This window comes from Eublepharis macularius, chromosome 16 (assembly GCF_028583425.1).
Source record: "Eublepharis macularius isolate TG4126 chromosome 16, MPM_Emac_v1.0, whole genome shotgun sequence".
NCBI lineage: Eukaryota > Metazoa > Chordata > Lepidosauria > Squamata > Eublepharidae > Eublepharis > Eublepharis macularius.
Genome location: NC_072805.1, coordinates 32078510 through 32097965, shown reverse-complemented (window position 1 = coordinate 32097965; position 19456 = coordinate 32078510). Strand labels below are relative to the sequence as shown.

Here is a 19456-nt window from a genome sequence, read left to right as displayed (position 1 = left end):
AGTTCCCCTGGAGAAAATGGCAACTTCAGAAGGCAAACTCTATAATATACCAAAGATGATATATGAAATCCCTCCCCAAATTCTCCCCTCCCCAGGCACCTCCCCCAATCTCCAGGAAATTCCCAGGCTGAAATTGACAACCTTGACTGAAAATGAGAACCGTTTTGCTTTCCAAAGTACTTGACCCGCTTTGGAAACAAGCAAGACCAACTAAGGTTCTCCCTACAGAACATCCAAAGTTCTGTAGCAGAGACAAATTGCCAGAGAGATTTGTTGCCATTAGCAAACACAGTGTTCAGCCTGGGAGTTTTTTTTTTTAAAAAGCTCCTTTTCCTCTCCTCCCATCTCTTAGAACAGGGGAGTCTTTGCCTTTGCACTTTGATATCAGAATATTCTGTTGTAGCACCATCCACCACAATCCAATTCAGCCTTCTGGGGCCTTCGTTTCAGCGTCCAAATGTGGGTCCTTTTCCCCTCCTTTTTTCATTTTATAAAGGTGCAGAAGTACTTGATGGTGAATCTGAGATCCAAAATTTGAGGATCGTACCTTGTAGAAAGAGCAGGACGCTAATCATTATGAAGGGATTTAGGTATTTATACTGGCTGTATGCCAGAAATGCTCTCCTCTAATATGGCTGATTTTAAAGAGGAGATTGCAGGTAGGGACTTCTTTGCATTGGATACTGGAAATACTGACTTTTTAATCCTAAAAAGCAGCGATGGGACAAAATTCTGAGTCTGATGTGTTAACGTGCCCCACCCACCCTCCCTTCGACAGCTGTCACATACAGTCTGATCTCGTGTCCACTTTCTCATGCATATTTTTTGTGTTCCCCTGTTATTTCTACTAAAACTGTTTGGCTCAATCAGTTTGAAAAACAGAAACTCATAGAAGCAGATTTCAGAAGGAGTGCACACATTACAAGCGATACTAGATTCAACACTATTTTAAAAAATACAACAGTGAATAAAACCGACAACTACTAGATACATCCTTAGGATGTGGGTATGTGTGTGAATTGTTGTCAAGGATCCTGCAAGCCGCACATATCTCAAGTTAATATGTTCTGATCCCCTACACACCAGTGATGGACAACAGTGAGTTTTCAGTCTTCTTAGAGCATCTCTACAGGTGACATTCAAAGCACCTTTTTTGGTGCTGTCAAGTTGCAGCCAACTTATGGCAACCCCACAGGGTTTTCAAGGCAAGCGAAAAACAGAGGTGGTTTGCCATTGTGACCCTGGACTTTCTTGGCAGTCTCTTGTCCAAGTACTAACTAGGGCCAACCCTGCTTAGCTGCCAAGATTTGATTAGATCAGGCTAGCCTGAGCCATCCAGCTCAGAGCAATATGTTTTCATAAGTGTCTTAAAACAGACATTTCCACCCAAAGATCTTGGTTATGACTGTTAATGCTCCCAATTTTTGTTACCGTTCCTACAGTAAAGGCCAATAGTTTCCCACTCTGCTCCCCCCACCCACTGTTGTTCAAATCAGAAAACACAGAACTCTTGAGTAACTATGAAGGGCAAATAATGAACTTTAAGAATGATGTATATGCTCATCAATGTCACAGAGAAAACATCAAAGCTGAAATGTGAAGATAAACCCATTGCCCTGCATGATTCTCAATTAATTTTGAGATTAGATCCCTGTGCATGCAAAGTACATTTCACTAATTTGATTAAACGTAAATAGGTGCTTGTTAACACCTTAAAGTAGGGTTGCCCACCTCCAGGTGGTGGCTGGAGATGTCCCGGAATTACATCTGATCTCCAGGTGACAGAGAAAGTTCCTCTGGAAAAAATGGACATTTTGGAAGGTGGACTGTATGGTATTATATTCCACTGAAGTCCCTCCTCTTCCTAAACTATGCCTTCCCCAAGCTCCACCTCCAAAATCTCCAGGAATTTCCTAACCTGGACCTGGCAACCCTACCTTAAAGTTTAAATTTATTCTAGCCAGGGCTTTTTTTCAGCTGGAACACGGTGGGACGGAGTTCCGGAACCTCTTGAAAATGGTCACATGGCTGGTGGCCCCACCCCCTGATCTCCAGACAGAGGGGAGTTTAGATTGCCCTCTGTGCCGCTGGAGTGGCACTGAGGACTATCTAAACTCCCTTCTGTCTGGAGATCAGGGGGCGGGGCCACCAGCCATGTGACCATTTTCACCGAGGGTGATTTAAACTTTAAAAAACTCCCCCCTTGTTCCAGCTGACCCAAAGTGACATCATTGTGCGGTCCTGGGAGCATGCATGCACTTTGCATGCATGCATGTGGTACCAGGGGCACCACCTCCCGCCAAGAGTTGCCCCCTGTGCTGGCAACCCACTCAGTTCCACCACCTCTTTTCCCAGAAAAAAAGCCCTGATTCTAGCTCAAGCTTTGATGAGTCAGAGCTTCCTTCATCAGTCTCTGGTGATGGGATCTCATAGGACCTCTGATGAAGTGGTTGCCGACTCACAAAAACTTATAGCGGAATAAAATGTGTTAGTATTTAATATGCTATTGGACTCCTGTTTAATTTTGCTACAGTGGATGAGGATGGCTACCCCCCTGGAAGAACTCTAATTGAGGTGGATGTTCTCAAGGGAATCTAAAAAAGTGCTTTGAATGTCATCTGTGAAGATGCTCTAAGCGAATGAAACTTTTCATTGTCCATCTCTGGTGTGCAGGGAAGGAGAACATATTAACCTGAGATACATGCGGCCTGGAGGATACCAGAAAAAAATAAATAAAAACATGGCTCTTCCCCAGTTTTTCCTTCAAACCTTACTTGTCCTGTTTGGTAAGTCCTAAGGAAACAAAATACCAAATGTGTCCTATCCCCTATTAATTTGTCTCTTTTTACACCTCATCTTTTAAAGCACCTTTTGCATCTTTTAAAGGTGTAAAGACTGTACACCTTTAAAATGCAATGAATGGGTGTTTGAAAATACGAGTGTCACAGGAGAGAGATGGGACTGACAGCATGACCTTGGTTGGTTCTGCACTTAGTAGCAAACCCACCTTGGCTACTGTATAATGCCTGGAACTGCTTTCACACATGGGTAAATAAGGCACTTTCAATGCAGTTTCTGTGCCCTTTGCAACTGGATTTTATTGTGTGAAATGGGAAAACCCACTTGCAAATGTTTGAAAGTGGATTGAAAGTGCATTATTCAGAGTGCATCAGTAAAGAGAGGGACTATAGATTTTACTACTACGTGCTACCATATACTATCTGTTGCTTGAGGAAGAACCCGACTGGGTAGCTCTATGCTCGTTTAATACATCAGTCTTAGAATTGCTCATGCTCTGTTTCAGCATTTCCTCAACTCTGTATTGGATCTCTGCTGGTTTAAAATCTTTGCAAATTTGCAATTATCTGCCCTATTACATTGTTTATTGAAATGTCCTAGAAAATGACTCAGGGATGCAATCTGTCTTGAGACTCAGTGAGAAAAACAACCTAAAAATAAAATAAAACTTCTGAGCCAAGCCTAGTTTGGTCCAGAGGATGTAACTGATGCATCAGATTCTGAAGAAGTGACCTGTCTCTCACAAAAGCTCATCCCCCGCCACAAACTGTGTTAGCCTTCTAGGTGCTACCGGACTTTGGCTCTTTTCCACCGCCACAGCCAGACTAACTCGGCTACCCGTCTTGATCTACAGCACGGAAGCCCTTCTCGTTGCGCACGCAGCGAATCGACCCACTCCCTCCAGCCGGTTTCCGAGCTCACGCCAGGCTCGCCGAGACGGCCGGGGAAAGCCCCGCTCAGAGGCGCCTGCCCAGCTCGCCCAACTCTCAGGCGCCGGCCCTGCAAAACTTTCTCAGCCGGGAGTTCGCGCCGAGCCGTCGGCGCAACGTCGGTTCGACCGGCTGCTCTCCAAAGCCCGCGGGCGCCCCGGGGACTCCGCCCGGCTGCCTTACCTATAATGATGGCACAGGCGCTGACGAGCCCGATCTCCTTCTTGAGAGCCACCCGCTCCTCGACGCCGCTCTGGGGGCCACTGGCGTTGGCCAGCGGGGGCCGCGCCTGCGGGGGCACCTGGGTGGGAGCCGCGGGCTGGTGCGCCGCGATGCTCTTGCGGAGGGTTTGCTGCTGGTTTTCCCCGGCCATCGTTGGCTGCCCCCCGGCCGCTCGAGTGGATTCCCCCCGCCGAAGCCTCGCCCGCTCCCCTCCGCTGCAAAATCAGCCCGAGCCCGGCTGGAGAGCGCTCAGTGGGCAGGGCGCATGCGCCGCTGGCCTGTTGCTCTTCAAAGTGGAGCAGCCAAGGACTTCGGAGATTGCGAGATAGATTTTTTGGAGGGGAGAAGCCAGCCGAATCTGGAGAACTGGGAGCTGAAATGGGGCACGGGGAGACCCTCCTCCTCTCCTGGGAGCGTGCTTTCCACAGCCACCCCTCTTTTGCAAAAGCACAGCCTTGGTTTCCTAAAGCGGCTGCCAAGACAGAATGTAATTTATTTTTTTCTCCTCTCTCCCCTGCACAAGCTAATTAAAGAAAGCCAAGCTGCTGCCCTTACCTTGCCCTTCACTTGGCAGAGAGTTGGGTCTGTGTGTGAGTTTTTTCCCTCTCCTTTCTTCCTCCCCCCTCCCCTAAGCATCTTGCCCTGAGAGAGCAAGGGGCAGACTCTTTCGTCTGCCTTTTTCAGGTTCCTTCCAGAATCAGCCCCTTTGAAAAGCAAGAGCAAAATCCAAGGTCAAGCAAGTGTCCGTAAGCAACTCAATTAAAACAGTCCCAAACTGATCTGGACCCATGTTCACAAATGAACATTTGTTTCACTGCAGTTGGGTGGCAGTTAGGTTGGTTTTGGTTTTGCCACAAGGGACAGAGCTGCAACCTTATGAGCAGTTTTCTGAGAGCAAGTCCATTGAAAACAGTAGGACTCACTTCTAGAGAGGATTGGCATGTAAAAGCCCTTTAAAGACCAACATATATCATGAACAACAGGTTCTGCATCCAGTAGCCAACAAGATTTTGGTCTCCAGAATAGTAGGATTTGAGTCCAGTGGCACCTTAAAGACCAACAAGATTTTCAGGGTATGAGCTTTCAAGAGTCAAAACTCCCTTCTTCAGATATTCTCTTGTATCTGAAGAAGAGAGCTTTGACTCTTGAAAGCTTATACCTGAAAATCTTGTTGGTCTCTAAGGTGCCACTGGACTCAAATCTTGTTTTACTGCAGACTAGCACAGCTACCTACCTGTACCTATATATAATGTGGCGGATCCAACCATCTTCTAAGTAGCCTTCTTCCAACTTAAGCAGCTTTTCTTCTAACTTAAGTGGCTCTTCTTCCAATGGAAGAGACACTTAAGTTGGAGGAATGTTCCCTTAAGCAGGAGAAAGACTTCAAATCTGAGCCAAAAGCAAAGGTAGGGCATAAACATTTTAATAAATAAATTACTAAACTTTGCTTGGTGGAGTGGAAGGATCCACCCAATTACATGTGGAAAATGGAAGCCAACTTCTGGTAACCTTATAGGGTTTTCAAGGCAAGAGACCAGCAGAGGTGGTTTGCTATGTGTAGATACTCTGTGTAGATACTCCCATCTAAGTATTAAGGCTCGCCTTACTTACATTCCAAGATCTGACAAAATCAGGCTAGCCTGGGCACCGTTCTATGTACTGTGGCATAACATTTTTGTACCCCATTTGAAGCCAGCTGTGTGACCTTGGGTCAGTAACAGCTTCTCGGAGCTCTCTCAGCCCCACCCACCTCACAGGATGAGTGTCGTGAAGATAATAATAACACGCTTTGTAAATCGCTCCGAATGGGCATTAAGTTGTCCTGAGGGACGGTATAAAAATCGAACATTGTTGTTGTTATTATTATAAAAGTTTACTCTTGGATCAATTTTATTAGTCTTTAAAGAGCAACTGGACTCCCTCTTTAATGCAGTAATGCAGGCTCTGAAAAAACAAGTCCAAAAGTTAATTGAGATACAACAGATAGTAATACCTATGTCTATACACAGCACACATGAATGCCAAATCTATTGTAGCTTGCATTCTTTTGTGCCATCTGGAGAAACAGGGCACATCTACAACTATCTACAGTCTTGGTGTGCGAGCCAGTTTGGTGTAGTGGTTAAGAGCGTGGGACTCTAATCTGGAGAGCCGGGTTTGATTCCCCACTCCTCCCCTTGAAGCCAGCTGGGGGGACCTTGGGTCAGTCACAGCTCTCTTAGAGCTCTCTCAGCCCCACTCACCTCACAGGGTTTGTTGTGGGGATAATAATAACATATTTTGTAAACCACTCTGAGTGGGCATTAAGTTGTCCATAAAGGCAGTATATAAATCAAATGTTATTTTTATTTTGTTTCCCCACCCACCCCCATATATACAGAATACATCTACCAATTCAGGAAATCATCATACGCATTTGATAGAAGGGAATTCTAGTCCCTGATATCAGATACCACAATTAATGTGTTTACAAAGTCCCACTAGAGATTCTTTGCTGGTTTGTTTCACTAGCATATGTCTGGAAATTAAAAAATATGAAATTATTTTTTTAACCTGGACAGAAATATCATCACATATCACAACTATACCATCACATACAACATGAATAGAAAGATGATCAAACAAAAGGGTACATTACACAAACATGCTGCTTATTGTATAAACTGACCCAACAACCTAAGACCGCAGGTTTTTAATGTCCAAAGTAAGCACTAGGTCATTTATGTTGCTGTTAGGGTCAGGCAGCTCTTGGCAATTCACGTTCTGCTTTTCAAAAAGAGAGACAGGAAGGGTCCTTTTTAGTGCAAAGGGGCCTCTTCATCTTTCTTCCCACAGAGGATACCTGCCCGCCCAAGGGAACAGGAAAAGTAAAGCCTCTCTTGCCCTGCTCACTTGTTTCTCTGGTGCTTGTGTGTTGTGTTTGCAGCAAATTCCTCTATTATTTGTAGGGAGAAAAAATAAGCTCTTAAGGGGTTTAGCTTGATAGCTAAGCAGTGTAAGGTATTTTGATTAGACAAGCAGTCCAAACCAAGGGTAGATATGGACTGACCACAGGTTTTATTAAACAGGAGATTTACTGATGAATTTTGCCAGAGATTGCCAGAGCCCACCCGTCACTTTTTCCCATTGAAATCAACAGGAAAAGCGCTTAACTTCACCTGACTATTATTTCCAGATTCCAAGAAAACCAGGATGCTTACACCATGAGCTTTTGTGGTAGTTAGCAAAGCACCAACTGCTCCATTCTATTTGTGGGGCCAGACAGGGACCACTGTGCCACCTCTAGGTCACTTTGTGCCAGTCACCATCTGCCTAGCCTACCTCACAGGATTGCTGTGAAAATGCCACAGAGAAGGCCTGCTGTCCTGAGTTCCTTGAATCAAAAAGTAATAAATAAACCCCAAGGGGATTTACTCCCAAGTAACTGCATGCAAACTTGAGATAAAAAGAGGGGGAAACCGAAAACTAGGGAACCTGTTGCAAGAAGGCTGCAGCCATAGAAGCCTAGCAAAGATTACCTACATCGAGTGCCAAAGAAATGTTCTTTCCCCCCTTCTTTTTCTTTCTTTAAATAGGGCTTGGTTCCTGCTTGCTTTGCTGTGTGTTTGTGCATTAGGATGAAGAAGGCTTTTGTTTTCTTCTGAGCAAGGCGGTATGCTCAGCCTGTCGTTAATATAATTATTTTTAAAAAGGCAGAACTTAAACAAACAAACAAAAAGACGCACTGGCGGGTCCAGCTAAGCAATGCTCCAAAGTCAGTTCTTAGGAGCAAAAAACGACTTCCTTTGGGCAGTCGAGTCCGAACATACAGTGTTCCTCTTGAATGACGAAATGTTAGTAAGCAAAAAAGCCAGAGTTCTTTGCTGCGACGCGGCCGCTACATAGCAACTGAACAGAAAGGACAGGGAAACGGCCATGTGCTGCTTTAAGGGGATGTTGCTGTTGCTATTTCTGTCCTGGTTTAATGCTTTGAAATGCACATCAGCGTACAGAGGTAAAGGCCTGTCCCCCAGCCCTTTTGGGGGGAGAAGAGTTTCCCTCCACCCTATTTGCCAGTATTTAATGATAATAAGGTTCACCCAGGGTTAAAAATCTATACATTCAATTGAATTTCATGGAAGACTGAGCATTTCTTTAAAAAGTAAAATATGGAACTACACAGTGGCGTATGATCCATGTGCATAGCATACGCTGCTGCAACACATCCGTACATTTTTCTTGTTTCTGCACACATGCCGAATCACGTTCTGGGACATAGTAGAACTTGGGGGATCTCAGCTTCCATTTAAAAGCAAAAACAAGGACATATTAAAACCGATTCATTTTTGCAAAAATATTCCCATTTTGTCTACCCTGTCTGCTTTTATACCCTAACCTGGATAGCCTAGGCTAGTCTGATGTCATTAACTTTTGGCGGCTAAGCAGGGTCAGCCCTGGTTAGTACATGGACGGGAGACCACCAAGGAAGCCAAGGCAGAGGCAGGTACCTCTGTTTGTCACTTGCCTTGAAAATACTCTGAGATTGCCGCAAGTTGACTGCGATTTGACAACACTTTCCATCACCACCAATTGCTTTTATGGATGCATTTTTGTGTTGCAGCTTCCTGGCAGAAACCTGTACAAATCACTAAGACCTTATTTTTCTCCAGCTGACAGGACAGGAATTGCTTGCAGGGAGCTGTGTATAGTCAGGCTCACAGGCTGTGTTCTCTTCGGGAATGAATCTCAAGGGATCTCAAGCCCAGGTGTGCTGCAAGGAAGAGATTCTGAGTCTCTGAACTGGCCCATGCAGTCAGATACCCAAGCTTGGCTGCTCAGGAGGAATGAATCCAGCATGGCTTTCCCACAAGTTCGTGTAAATAGCATCTTTAAGAGCCTGATTCTGAAAAGGTACAAACTAGCCCTGCTGAAATCAGTCACCTTTCTGTGGGATCATGTTCCTAAGACAGGCCAGCTTTACAACACAATGATAATATTTGCAATATGCCTTCCAAAAAGCATGCAGCATTTCAGCACTTAGGATTTGTCCCTTCAAGGGCTGACCCCAAGACAATATTTTTTCAGAATAAAATACTGTACGGTTGTACAGTACAATGTTTAGAGTCCTGAATTTGTTTGAGAAAGGTGAACTATAAATGCCGTAATAGACAGAGATAGAGATATAGATGCTGGACGAAGGAAATTCTGTCTTCAGATTCTCACTCTGCCAAGAAGGTTAACCTTGGATCAGTCACTGTCTCTAGTTTGCAGGGCTGTCATGAGGATAAAAAGGAGGGGGATACTATGCATATAACTCTGAACTCTTTGGGGTGGGGAGGAACGTTAAAAATCAAATAAACATCAAAAGGTGAAAACTTCTCATTTTATGGAAGAGAAGATGAATGTTACTGTATTCAAATAGAATACTGTAGTAGCTCAGAGGAAGATCGGCAATGGCCCTCAGGTCAAATCTCGCCTCTGCCACAAAATCTCAGTGGTATGAAATAGGAATTTACTAGGAGGTCTTAGAAAAGTACGGCCACCAACCTCCAGGCAGGGGCTGGAGTTCTCCCAGGATTATAACTAACCTCCAGTCTATGTCAGTCGTTGGCAGGTAGATCCCCAAGTCCCTCACAGCAAGCACTCAGGTGCATTGGTTGAAGTCCAGGTGATCTATACGAATGCATTGGCAGAAGTGACTATTCAAAAAGGGGTAGTGTTAATTATAGGGAAACTTCCCGCCCTTTGGGTCCGTTAACATTCTGCCGCGAAAACCCCAAAGAGTTACATGGGAAATGATTAATTTAGGCTAGACATTGTACATAATGAAATCATCTCAGTCTCTGAGAAAAGATACCTGCCTGCAGCTTGCATCCAAGGGCAATTACTGTAGAAAATGAAAGTAAATACCTTCAACAGATAACAGACAACCCCCACTGGCTCCGTACATTTCATGTTAGCAGTTTACACACTCTCAGATGATCAACACAGTGTACAGAATACAACCTCAGCAAACATTTATGATCAGCACGAAATGCAAAAGACATGAATGGCAGGTATGCAGGCAGGTATACATGACAGTCTACCGAGATCAGTTCCCCTAGAGGAAATGGCGTCACACAACAGCTGAGCTGTCTCCTCTCCTCCAATGCCATCTGCCCCAAGCACCACCCCCAATTCTCCAGGAATTTCCCGAAGTGGAGACGGCAGTCCTTTGGGGAAGCCACTCGCAACTCCACTCCTCGTCTGCAACAGGAGAAACAGCAATACTAACCTACCTTATAAAGTGGTGGTAAGGATTACGCATGTTAATCCCTTTGCGTGTGTGCATATGCGCCATCAAGTCACAACTGGCAACCCCAGCAAAAGGCTTTCAAGGCAAGTGAGAAGCAGAGGTGGTTTGCCAGGGCCTTCCTCTGCAGAGTCTTCCTTGGTGATCCTCCGTCCAAGTAACGATCCTGCTCAGCTTCCCCGATCAGGCTATACCATGCTGCCTCCCCTCCTCATTAAACCCTTCACACAATGGTAAATGCATGTATTTGCTGTGTATTTGCTATGGTCTTCTGGTTCATGCATAGTTCTCATAGCTAAACAATTTATTCAAAACATTTTTATGCCACCTTTCCAACCGAATAGAGCCTCCTAACATCTGTTAGGGTTGCCAGCAGGCTGGGAAATTCCTGAAGATTTGGGGGGGGGGGGGTGAAGGGGTGTGTGTGGGGAGAGGAGGGACCTCAGTGGAGTATAATGCCAAATAGTCCGCCCTACACAGCAGCCATTTTCTTCAGGGGAAGTGATCTCTGTTGACTACAGATCAGTTATAATTCAGGGACATCTCCAGCCACCTAGTGAAGGAATAATCCTCAAACCAAGCCACCCCATGACCCCCAATTCAGATTGCTGCATCAATAGCTGGATTTTTTGCTGTGCGTTGCAACATGTGAGATCTCCACAACTATTTCAAGGAAGCTTTGGGGAGTATGGTCTGCTTTGCAAGACCTTAAGGCCCAGATATTTCTTGCAGGGGGTGAATTTGACAGGTGAGTAGGATCTAACATTCTGCATAGTTTTCTTGCTTTCCGAAGTTAGTTCCAAAATGGCATGATCAGGGAGAATTAAAACACCTGTTCTTACATGAGCCCCCTAAAGAAGGTTTGGTGGCTATGGTTCAGTGGTAGAACATCTGGTTTGCATGCAGAAGATGTCAGGTTCAATTCCTGCCATCTCCAGTTAAAAAGATCAGGCAGAAGACCAAGATGCGAGTCCAGTAGCACCATAAAGACCACGAGATTTTCCAGGGTATAAGCTTTGGAGAGTCAAGCCCCCTTCATCAGATAGAAGTAGCAATGGAGATCCCTGAGCACTCGAATCACAGTCACAAAGTGGGAGGGCTGTTGCAAAGAAGGGAGCCAGGATGAAAAGGTACAATGCAATCAAGTAGCGGTGGTGGAGAGTGCCCTCAAATCATAGCTGCCTTCTGGCAACCCCGGTGGGGTTTCCATGGGAAGAGACAAACAGAGGTGGTTTGCCATTGGCTTTCATTGGAGGTTTCCCATCCAATTACTAACCAAGGCTGAACCTGCTTAGCTTCTGTGATCTGATGAGATCAGGCTCACCTGGGCCATCCAGGTCAGGGTGCAATCAAGTAGTAAATGGTGTGAAAGAGTCTGGAACGCCTCTGCCCATCAGAGTAGCCAACACTAATCTCATTTAGGTCAATAGGCAGTTTCATGTGATGTGCATGTTCAACTATCTTCCCCATGAATATAGTCCAGCATCTTGCAGTTTAGCAAGGCACTGTTTCCCCAGGGTGGGCTTCCAGCAGCAGGAAGCAACATTTGAATTGTACTTCGGCCAGCCACAGCCAGGTTCTTTACAAGCTGTCTTCCCTGCATAGTTAAGGAGCACAGTGGAATGAATAGCTGGCGTAATGCTGACCCCTTGTGTGAAACTGAGGAAGTATCATGGACTCAAGCCTCAAAATGTTTCCTCTGATTTTTTGTTCTGCGTTCCTTAAAAATAAAAAATCAGGGATACTGTTTAGAGAAGCTGGGGACTGCAGTCTCTTTACGTGCACGGCAGACCCTGATCTATGACAGAGAAGCATCGGGAGGCTTATTCAAAGAGACATATAGCTGGGCGTCCTTGACAGATTTACCATTTCAGGTGGGTAGCAGTGTTGATCGGCAGTAAAGGTAAAGGTAGTCCCCTGTGCCAGCACCAAGTCATTACTGACCCATGGGGGGGGACGTCACATCATGACGTTTTCTTGGCAGACTTTTTATGGGTGGTTTGCCATTGCCTTCCCCAGTCATCTACCCTTTACCCCCAGGAAACTGGGTACTCATTTTACTGACCACGGAAGGATGGAAGGCTGAGTCAACCTTGAGCCGGCTACCCGAACCTGGCTTCTGCTATTTTATTTTTATTTATTTTATTTATTTCAAATTTGTATTCCGCCCTCCCCGCTAGGATCGAACTCAGGTCGTGAGCAGAGCTTGGGCTGCAGTACTGCACCTTACCACTCTGTGCCACCAGACTCTGTAGTAGAAGAGCAATATTCAGGTCCAGTAGCACCTTAAATCTAAAGTCAAAGCTCCCTTCGTCAGAAAGCTCATAGCTTGGAAATCTAGTTGGTCTTTAAGGTGCTACTGGACCCGAATATTGCTCAACATATTGATGGCACCCCACTACAAACCGGTGGACAATCTCTTTAAAGGCTTCATATAGATATTAAAAACGTAGGGGACACCTCCTGAATCTGTCAAAGGAGACCTGTTCAACTTTTGTCTATTCACTTCAAGGGGGGGGGGTCCATTGGTGACTCTTCCTTTGTGTAGGAACTAGCCCAAATCTCTTCCTCCGGTTTCGGATGTCCTGTGACGGCATAGACCAGATGCGCTCCACCAGTCACGTGCTGGGGATTGCCTGATATTTTATAAGCAAATATAGGTGGTTTCTGGAGCTCCTGGTGAGGACCTACAAGTGGTTGGCATTTGGTTGAACTGAATCCTTGTGGTGTCATGGTGAGAGAGTCAGCCTAGGAGAATCAGTTTCAAGTGAAAAGATTTGAATAAGACGCGATTTAACTAAGGATAAGTACTGGGTTCTGCACCTAGGTAAGAAAAATGCAAAGAGTATGTATACTGGATGGGGGATACACTTCTGGGTAACAGTGTGAGTGAAAAGGATCTTGGGGTACGGATGGAAGCTAAATAGGAGCAGTCAGTGTGATGCAGCAGCAAAAAAGGCTCATGCAATCTTGGGGGGTATCAATAAAGACATAACATCCAAAACACAGGATGGCATTGTCTCACTATATACTTGTGTTGGTCAGGCCCCACCTGGAGTATTGTGTGCAGTTCTGGAGGTCTCACTTCAAAAAGGACCCGGATTATGGGCAAATTGGAGCAGGTGCAGAGGAGAGCAACCAGGATAATCAGAGGCCTGGAGACCAAGCCCAACGAGGAAAGACTGACGGCCCTGGGAATGTTCATTTTGGAGAAGAGGAGGTTGAGGGGAGACATGATTGCTCTCTTTAAGTACTTAAAAGGCTGTCACTTAGAGGAGGGAAGGGAGCTGTTCCTGTTGGCAACAGAGGATAGGACTCACAAGAATGGGTTCAAACTGTTATGTACTGGGTTGAGTTTGGGTTGAGCTAGGCTCCTAATGCCTTGATGTTCATTGGTTGTTACTTGTTGGCAGCAGCCAATCACTCCGCAGAAATAAAGGCCAATCACAGGGCTGCAAATCAGTTTCCTTGTATATAGTTAATGCAAATTGATTCTAGTTGCAGATGTTCCTATTGGTTATTGCTTGAAAGGGGCATGGGATTTATGTGTATATATTGGCTCCTGTTGAGCCTCGTCTTTTGTCTGCCTGCTTCCAGTTCTCAATAAAGCTGTTAATATGAGCTGAAATCTCTATTCCTTTTGAGATGAAATCACAATACTTAATATAAACTATAGCGGGGAAGGTACCATGTTAAGACTAGGTGGAATTGGCCACCTAGGGATGTGGTAGGTTCCTCCTCATTGGCAGTGTTCAAGAAACGGCTGGACGAATACTTGTTGGGGATGCTTTAGGCTGTTCCTGCCTTGGGCAGGGGGTTGGACTAGATGGTCTCTATGGATACCTTCCACTCTATGATTCTATGAAATCCTGTTTTGGGTGCTTGTTTGGGTGACCTTGGGCCAGTCTCTCTCTCTCTCTCTCAGTCTCATCTAACTCACAGGGTTGTTGGAGGGGGCAAAATCTGAGGAGAGGGAGAATGATGTTGTAAGCTGCTTTGGGAGAAAAGCAGGGTATAAATGTCTGAATAATTAAGATCAGGGCTCATTTTGAGGGGGAACGCGCAGAAACGCAGTTCCGGTAGTTCTCCAAAAAGGTCACATGTCACATGATTTTCGGCCATTTTGGGCCAGTTTCGGCCTGGATCGGGACTGAAACAGCCCAATTTGGGCCAAAATGGCTAGGATCAGGCCCCAAACAGCCAGGATTGATCCCAGAATGGCCAGGATTAGGCCTCTGATGGGTGGTGGATCACTCTCCTGCTCAGCAGCGGCCCAATCCTGACCACTTTGGTCCCCTTTTCTGCCATTTTCAGCCCCCTTTTGCTGTTTTGGGCCCAATTTCGGCCTTGAATGGCAAGGATTGGGTCCAAAACAGCCAGGATAGGTGATGTCAGGGGGCGTGGCATACGCAAATCAGTTATGTTAATGACACACTTCCAGTGCTGGCAAGGGGCATGGCATATGCTAATTGTGTGCTAATGAGTTACGCTAATGAGTTCCTGCAGCTCTTTTTCTACGAAATGACCCGATTAAGATGGATAGAGTTAGGCATGCTTACGCTGACTGAATTAAACAGAACTTGATGTGTCCAACTCTGCATAGGCTCATGTGGGAAGTCCCTGTTGGTGTGGGGGAAATCACTAAGCAGCCCGAGTCTCACCTGGTTTCCTGGGCTGCCTCCCAAATCATCCTGGCTATCTCCAGACCTAACAGGGAGATAATGTCGCTCAGGCGGCTGTTTAGAAATTAATCCTTCCTCATCCCCATGGCAATAAGCAGCAATGAGAGGTTTAAAACAGCAGCTGGGGAGTATAGAGCAGGAGCAGACGAGCTTCCGGAGAGGCCTGGCTTTTTGCACCCAGAGAAGGAGGGGAGAGAGGCACCTGGCTAAATCGATGCTACCCGTTTTAAAGCACTTTCAACTGTGCTCGTCCCTTGGAGACTGTCCTTTGGGGCAAGACTGAGCTTGTGAAGTTTCTTGGTCTACGACACTAGGAATTTTATCCAATTTGAATTATATTGATGCTTTACCTAGTGCATCATCTAAAATTAAACTCCAGTTCTATTAATGCAGTGATTACCATTTTGTTTGCCTGTTAGGGAGTTGTACTCCCATATGGTGTGCCCAATCCCTGAGAGTGTGTCTGAGCTTCCACCATGGTGTGAGCTGCTACGTTCCAGCCACCAAAGTAGCTAGGCTTGCCCTCCTGGAAGACTGGTTGCCTACCACCGCTTGGAGCAGTGGTGGGAGAAAATAAAACCCCAGTGTGACGTTACCCATGTCACTGTGCCACTTTTGGGTATGATCTGGAAGTGGTAGAAGGTAGCTCTAGGAATTGAGGGAAATTCAATGATTTTATATCGCAATCTCGACAACGTCACATGCACACCCCCTTGTCCTTGCCCCCAACCTTCTCACTAGTTGTCAGGCTTGGCCTGGTAACCCTAGACATAGCCCCATGCCAGGCAACATAGCATCTGGCTATGGGCTGTGGTGCCTCTTGGCCACCTGTGGTCCTTGGGGCACTGGGGATGTGGCAACTGGAGGGGTTGCTTTTCCTAGACCAAGCCACCAGTGGGTATTTACTGCTGTTGCTCAGTTGGCTGGTGGGGGGAGGGTTGTGGTGGTGGCAGGAACTAGGTGAGATGTCAGTAGTGTCCCAACACATTGATGTGCACTGCTCATTGCCAGTGATGTGATGACATGGCTGGCAAGCCCCCCTGCAACCTGTTAAGTTCCACCAACCCCTGATTGTCAGGGGGACGCCTGGCGACCCTACCTCGGACTCAATGGGTGCCTATGGGCTATGCCGTGGTTTTTGCAGGCTCAGCTCTGCACCGTTGCTGAGTAGCGTTCCCAGGCTGAGGTTGGCACAGCAGCTGGTTGGCTCCCTGAGTGCTTTCCGCACTTCCCCATCAGGACTGCGCTATCAGTTTCTGTCGCCATAAGTTACCATCTATTAAGTGCATGTGCTAAAGAGGCAAATCCCTTTTAAAACTCCGAACAGGTATGTGCACTTACCCAGCCTCTGGACAACTCTGATACAGGTGTAAGGGTTTAAAAAGAGACATAACAAATTATTTTGAAATTATGCTTTTATTCTTCTTAGCAACTTTAAGAATGGGCAGTCGCCTCTCCCTTTGTGAAACAGAAGGCAAGAGAGTTTGGTTTTTAAATTCATTGTGTAATGGTAGTCACTGGATCTGAGCCAAGGTCAACGTGATTTTTCTTCCCCAATTGTAGGGCCCAACGAGGCCTCTAGATTTCTGAATCTCACAATCCGCACCTCTCTTTCTGTTCTCCTCTGCGTTCAGCTCACAGACCTAGCCTAAGCATGGCTTCCTGGAGCTCAGCCTCCTTACGGCACATGAGTGACACCTCCGTGCATGAATCCTGAGGGCTCTTTATGAAGATAGATTCACAGTTCATGCTGCTGCTGCCCCCTTCTTTATAAATTGCCAGTGATTTTCAGTTTCTCCTTCCCACTCCCTACCTTCAGTTTTTCTTCCTTTCGCCTGGCATCTCTGCTGACGCAAAGCTTTCTCCATAATGCTGTAAACTGTATGCACTCAAAACGAGTCCCGTATTTTTGTGTTTTTTTAAACAGTATCTGCTCGACCCTTGCTCTTGTTTTGACTTGCAAGGGTAATGTTAACATTTTTAGTGTGAGTTACTGGAAGTGGCCATTCCTTAAGGTATAGCTCCCTTTCCTTGACATGAAGAAGTAAAATATTTGGAGCAAATGCACGTGAATACTAAGCCACTGTGCAGTGTTTTATATATGCATTTTCATTTACCGAGGTTAATTCCCTTTGGAGGAGAGAACACAAGAGGAGTATTTTGTTGTATTTACAAATAACCAAGTAGAGCCCAGGCAGAGGCAAAGAGGCATACCAATAGGCATTCCAACATCTTACTACCCCACACCTGATCCCAGGAGAGGTCTTACACCCCATCACATGCGGTCAACCTCATACAAAGCTGCCATTTACCAAGTCTAACAAGGTTGGTATTACCTACTCGGCCTGGTAGCAATTCCCCAGTGTCTGAGAGTCTCTCAACACAAGATATCTGACATGTGAAGAACACGTATCTGGAAATACAATGTTAGCTGGGAAGGGTAGTTTAAAAAGACAGAGCCAGCGGCAGGGCAAAGGCTTTGCTGTGAAATTCCAGAAGTGAAATGCCAGAAGTGAAACTTCAGGCCATTATAACCTCTCCAGGTCCAAGCCTGGCTCTGGAAGGCAGCTCCAGCCCACTTCCATTCCTCGCTGCCATCTAGTTGTGATCCCACATGGTTTTAAACTGGAGAGGTGAAATTGACAGAGCCTTCTGGGAAGTGAAGATGAAATGAACAAACTCTCTGAGATCTCTGCCTGCTCTGTCTTTTTAAACTAAGCTTCCTGGCTAACATTGCGTCCCCCAAGGAGCTCGACCTGGCCCTCTGTCTGCTTCTCACTCTGCTTGTTTCCATGCAGCATCTTTGTCCTGGGTTCGATGCTGTTGGGAAGTGTGTGTTTCTTTTCCCCCTGCTTTCTGACATCTTTGTGGCACATCCATGCACCTCTCGGATTTCCCCAGCTTTCCTCTGCTTTGTTGCAAAGTTTTGGGAAAGATGGAAGCAATGCCTGGATAGCTGCTGTGTGTATGGGAATGTCTGCATCTTCCCAGCCCCACCCACATAGCAGCCATTTCCTCTGCTCCTGCCCCTGCAATGGCCATCTTCTCCCCCACCACTGGGGGTGGGGGGAAGCTTTTTTAAAACTGACAATTGAATATCCTTATAATAACTGTTCTTGCACAGGTTCATTGAATTCCACCCTTTTTTTTCTTTTAAAGTAAGTGTCTACCCCCTTTTGGTTGTGGAGATATAAAGGGAAAGGTATTTCTCTGCAACTAAAGGGGCTAGAGACTTATTCTTTTCAAACAAAAGCTGGGAATGCAGAGACCCAGATACACAGACTGTTATATTGTTATAACAGTATTCAGTATTTAAAATACTGAAATAGTCCTGGGGGTGCAGTGGTGGGAGGAATGGCCATCGCTGGAGGGACTGAGGCAGGGAAACTACAGGGTAACCTGCCGTGCCCCAGCCCTGTTGCTGCCTGTCCCAGTATGAAAAAAACACCTCTGTTCCAATTCAAACCTGGCTGTGCTTTTCACTGATAACTCCCTTTCAGCTGGCCTTCTTCAGCTTCTGACGGATGCTTGAACAGAGCCACAGTGGACAAATAAATACCCTTCACTGAAGAAACAACCACAGCAGTTAATTAAAATTAACATTCTTTTAATGATAGGGCCTGGATCCAGTCTCCTTAGGCAAAACTCATGACACCAATTACTGTTGTTATTATTAATGTGCCGTTCCTGGTTGGGAAGATAGCGTGCTCTCCACGTTTCACAGATGAAAAGAGAGATACTCCCTCACGCTCCTGTTGCCTAAGGATCACAGCTTGAGCACCCTGCCACCCATTAACGCTTGCTTATCTTTACTTGTGGTATGATCCTACGCTTCCCTCTTTTTAAAACCAACCCTTTCAAGAAAGTTTAATAAGATGTTTCATCTCGCAGCGGGCCTGGCTGTAGTTCTTATTGAATCCATGTTTTTGCTTATGTGTTTTACTCATTTTTGTTCGTTTGAATGTGATGGTCTTTGGCCACATGCAATAAGTATTCTATGTCTATTATTGAATCACACCAAATTGCACTCAACCAGCAAAATGCATTACACCCTCGCAGGCTGTTATGATGAAATACAGACAGAACAGAAGCAGTGGCACGTGCATTAGAATCAAGTAGGGTTGCCAGCTCCAAGCGGGGAAATTCCTGGAGATTTGGGGGGTGAAGACTGGAGAAGGCAGGGTTTGGGGAGGGAAAAGACTTCAGCATGGTATAATGCCATAGAGTCCACCCTCCAAAGCAACCCTTTTCTCCAGGTGAACAGATCTCTGTGGCCTGGAAACCAGTTGTAATCCCGAGAGATCTCCAGCCACCACCTGGAGGCTAACCAAAAAAGCAACAGGAGCAACCCTCAAGGGAGTACCAAAACACGCAATATATATGAGGGCAACACAGTGAAAAATTAGTATAAAGTGTTATTGAAAAAGTAACAGCAAATGTATAGTCGATTAAAGTGCAACATGCTACAGTACCATAGTAATACTATCAGAACAGGCAGCGGCGACCAATACAACCAACCAAGGTAATGGAGTAAAAGGTGAGTGCTACATATA

The 19456-nt window shown here is 45.8% G+C and overlaps 1 protein-coding gene across 1 annotated transcript in view; it reads right to left on the bottom strand.

Annotated features, from left to right (window-relative positions):
* SLC7A10 (solute carrier family 7 member 10) overlaps window positions 1-4101 on the bottom strand; it is a 51472-nt gene extending 47371 nt beyond the window's left edge. Inside the window, exon 1 of the mRNA XM_055000496.1 lies at window positions 3912-4101. Coding sequence (XP_054856471.1) covers window positions 3912-4101 — 190 coding nt within the window. The remainder of the gene's footprint in view (window positions 1-3911) is intronic.
* Between the last annotated feature and the right edge of the window lie 15355 nt (window positions 4102-19456).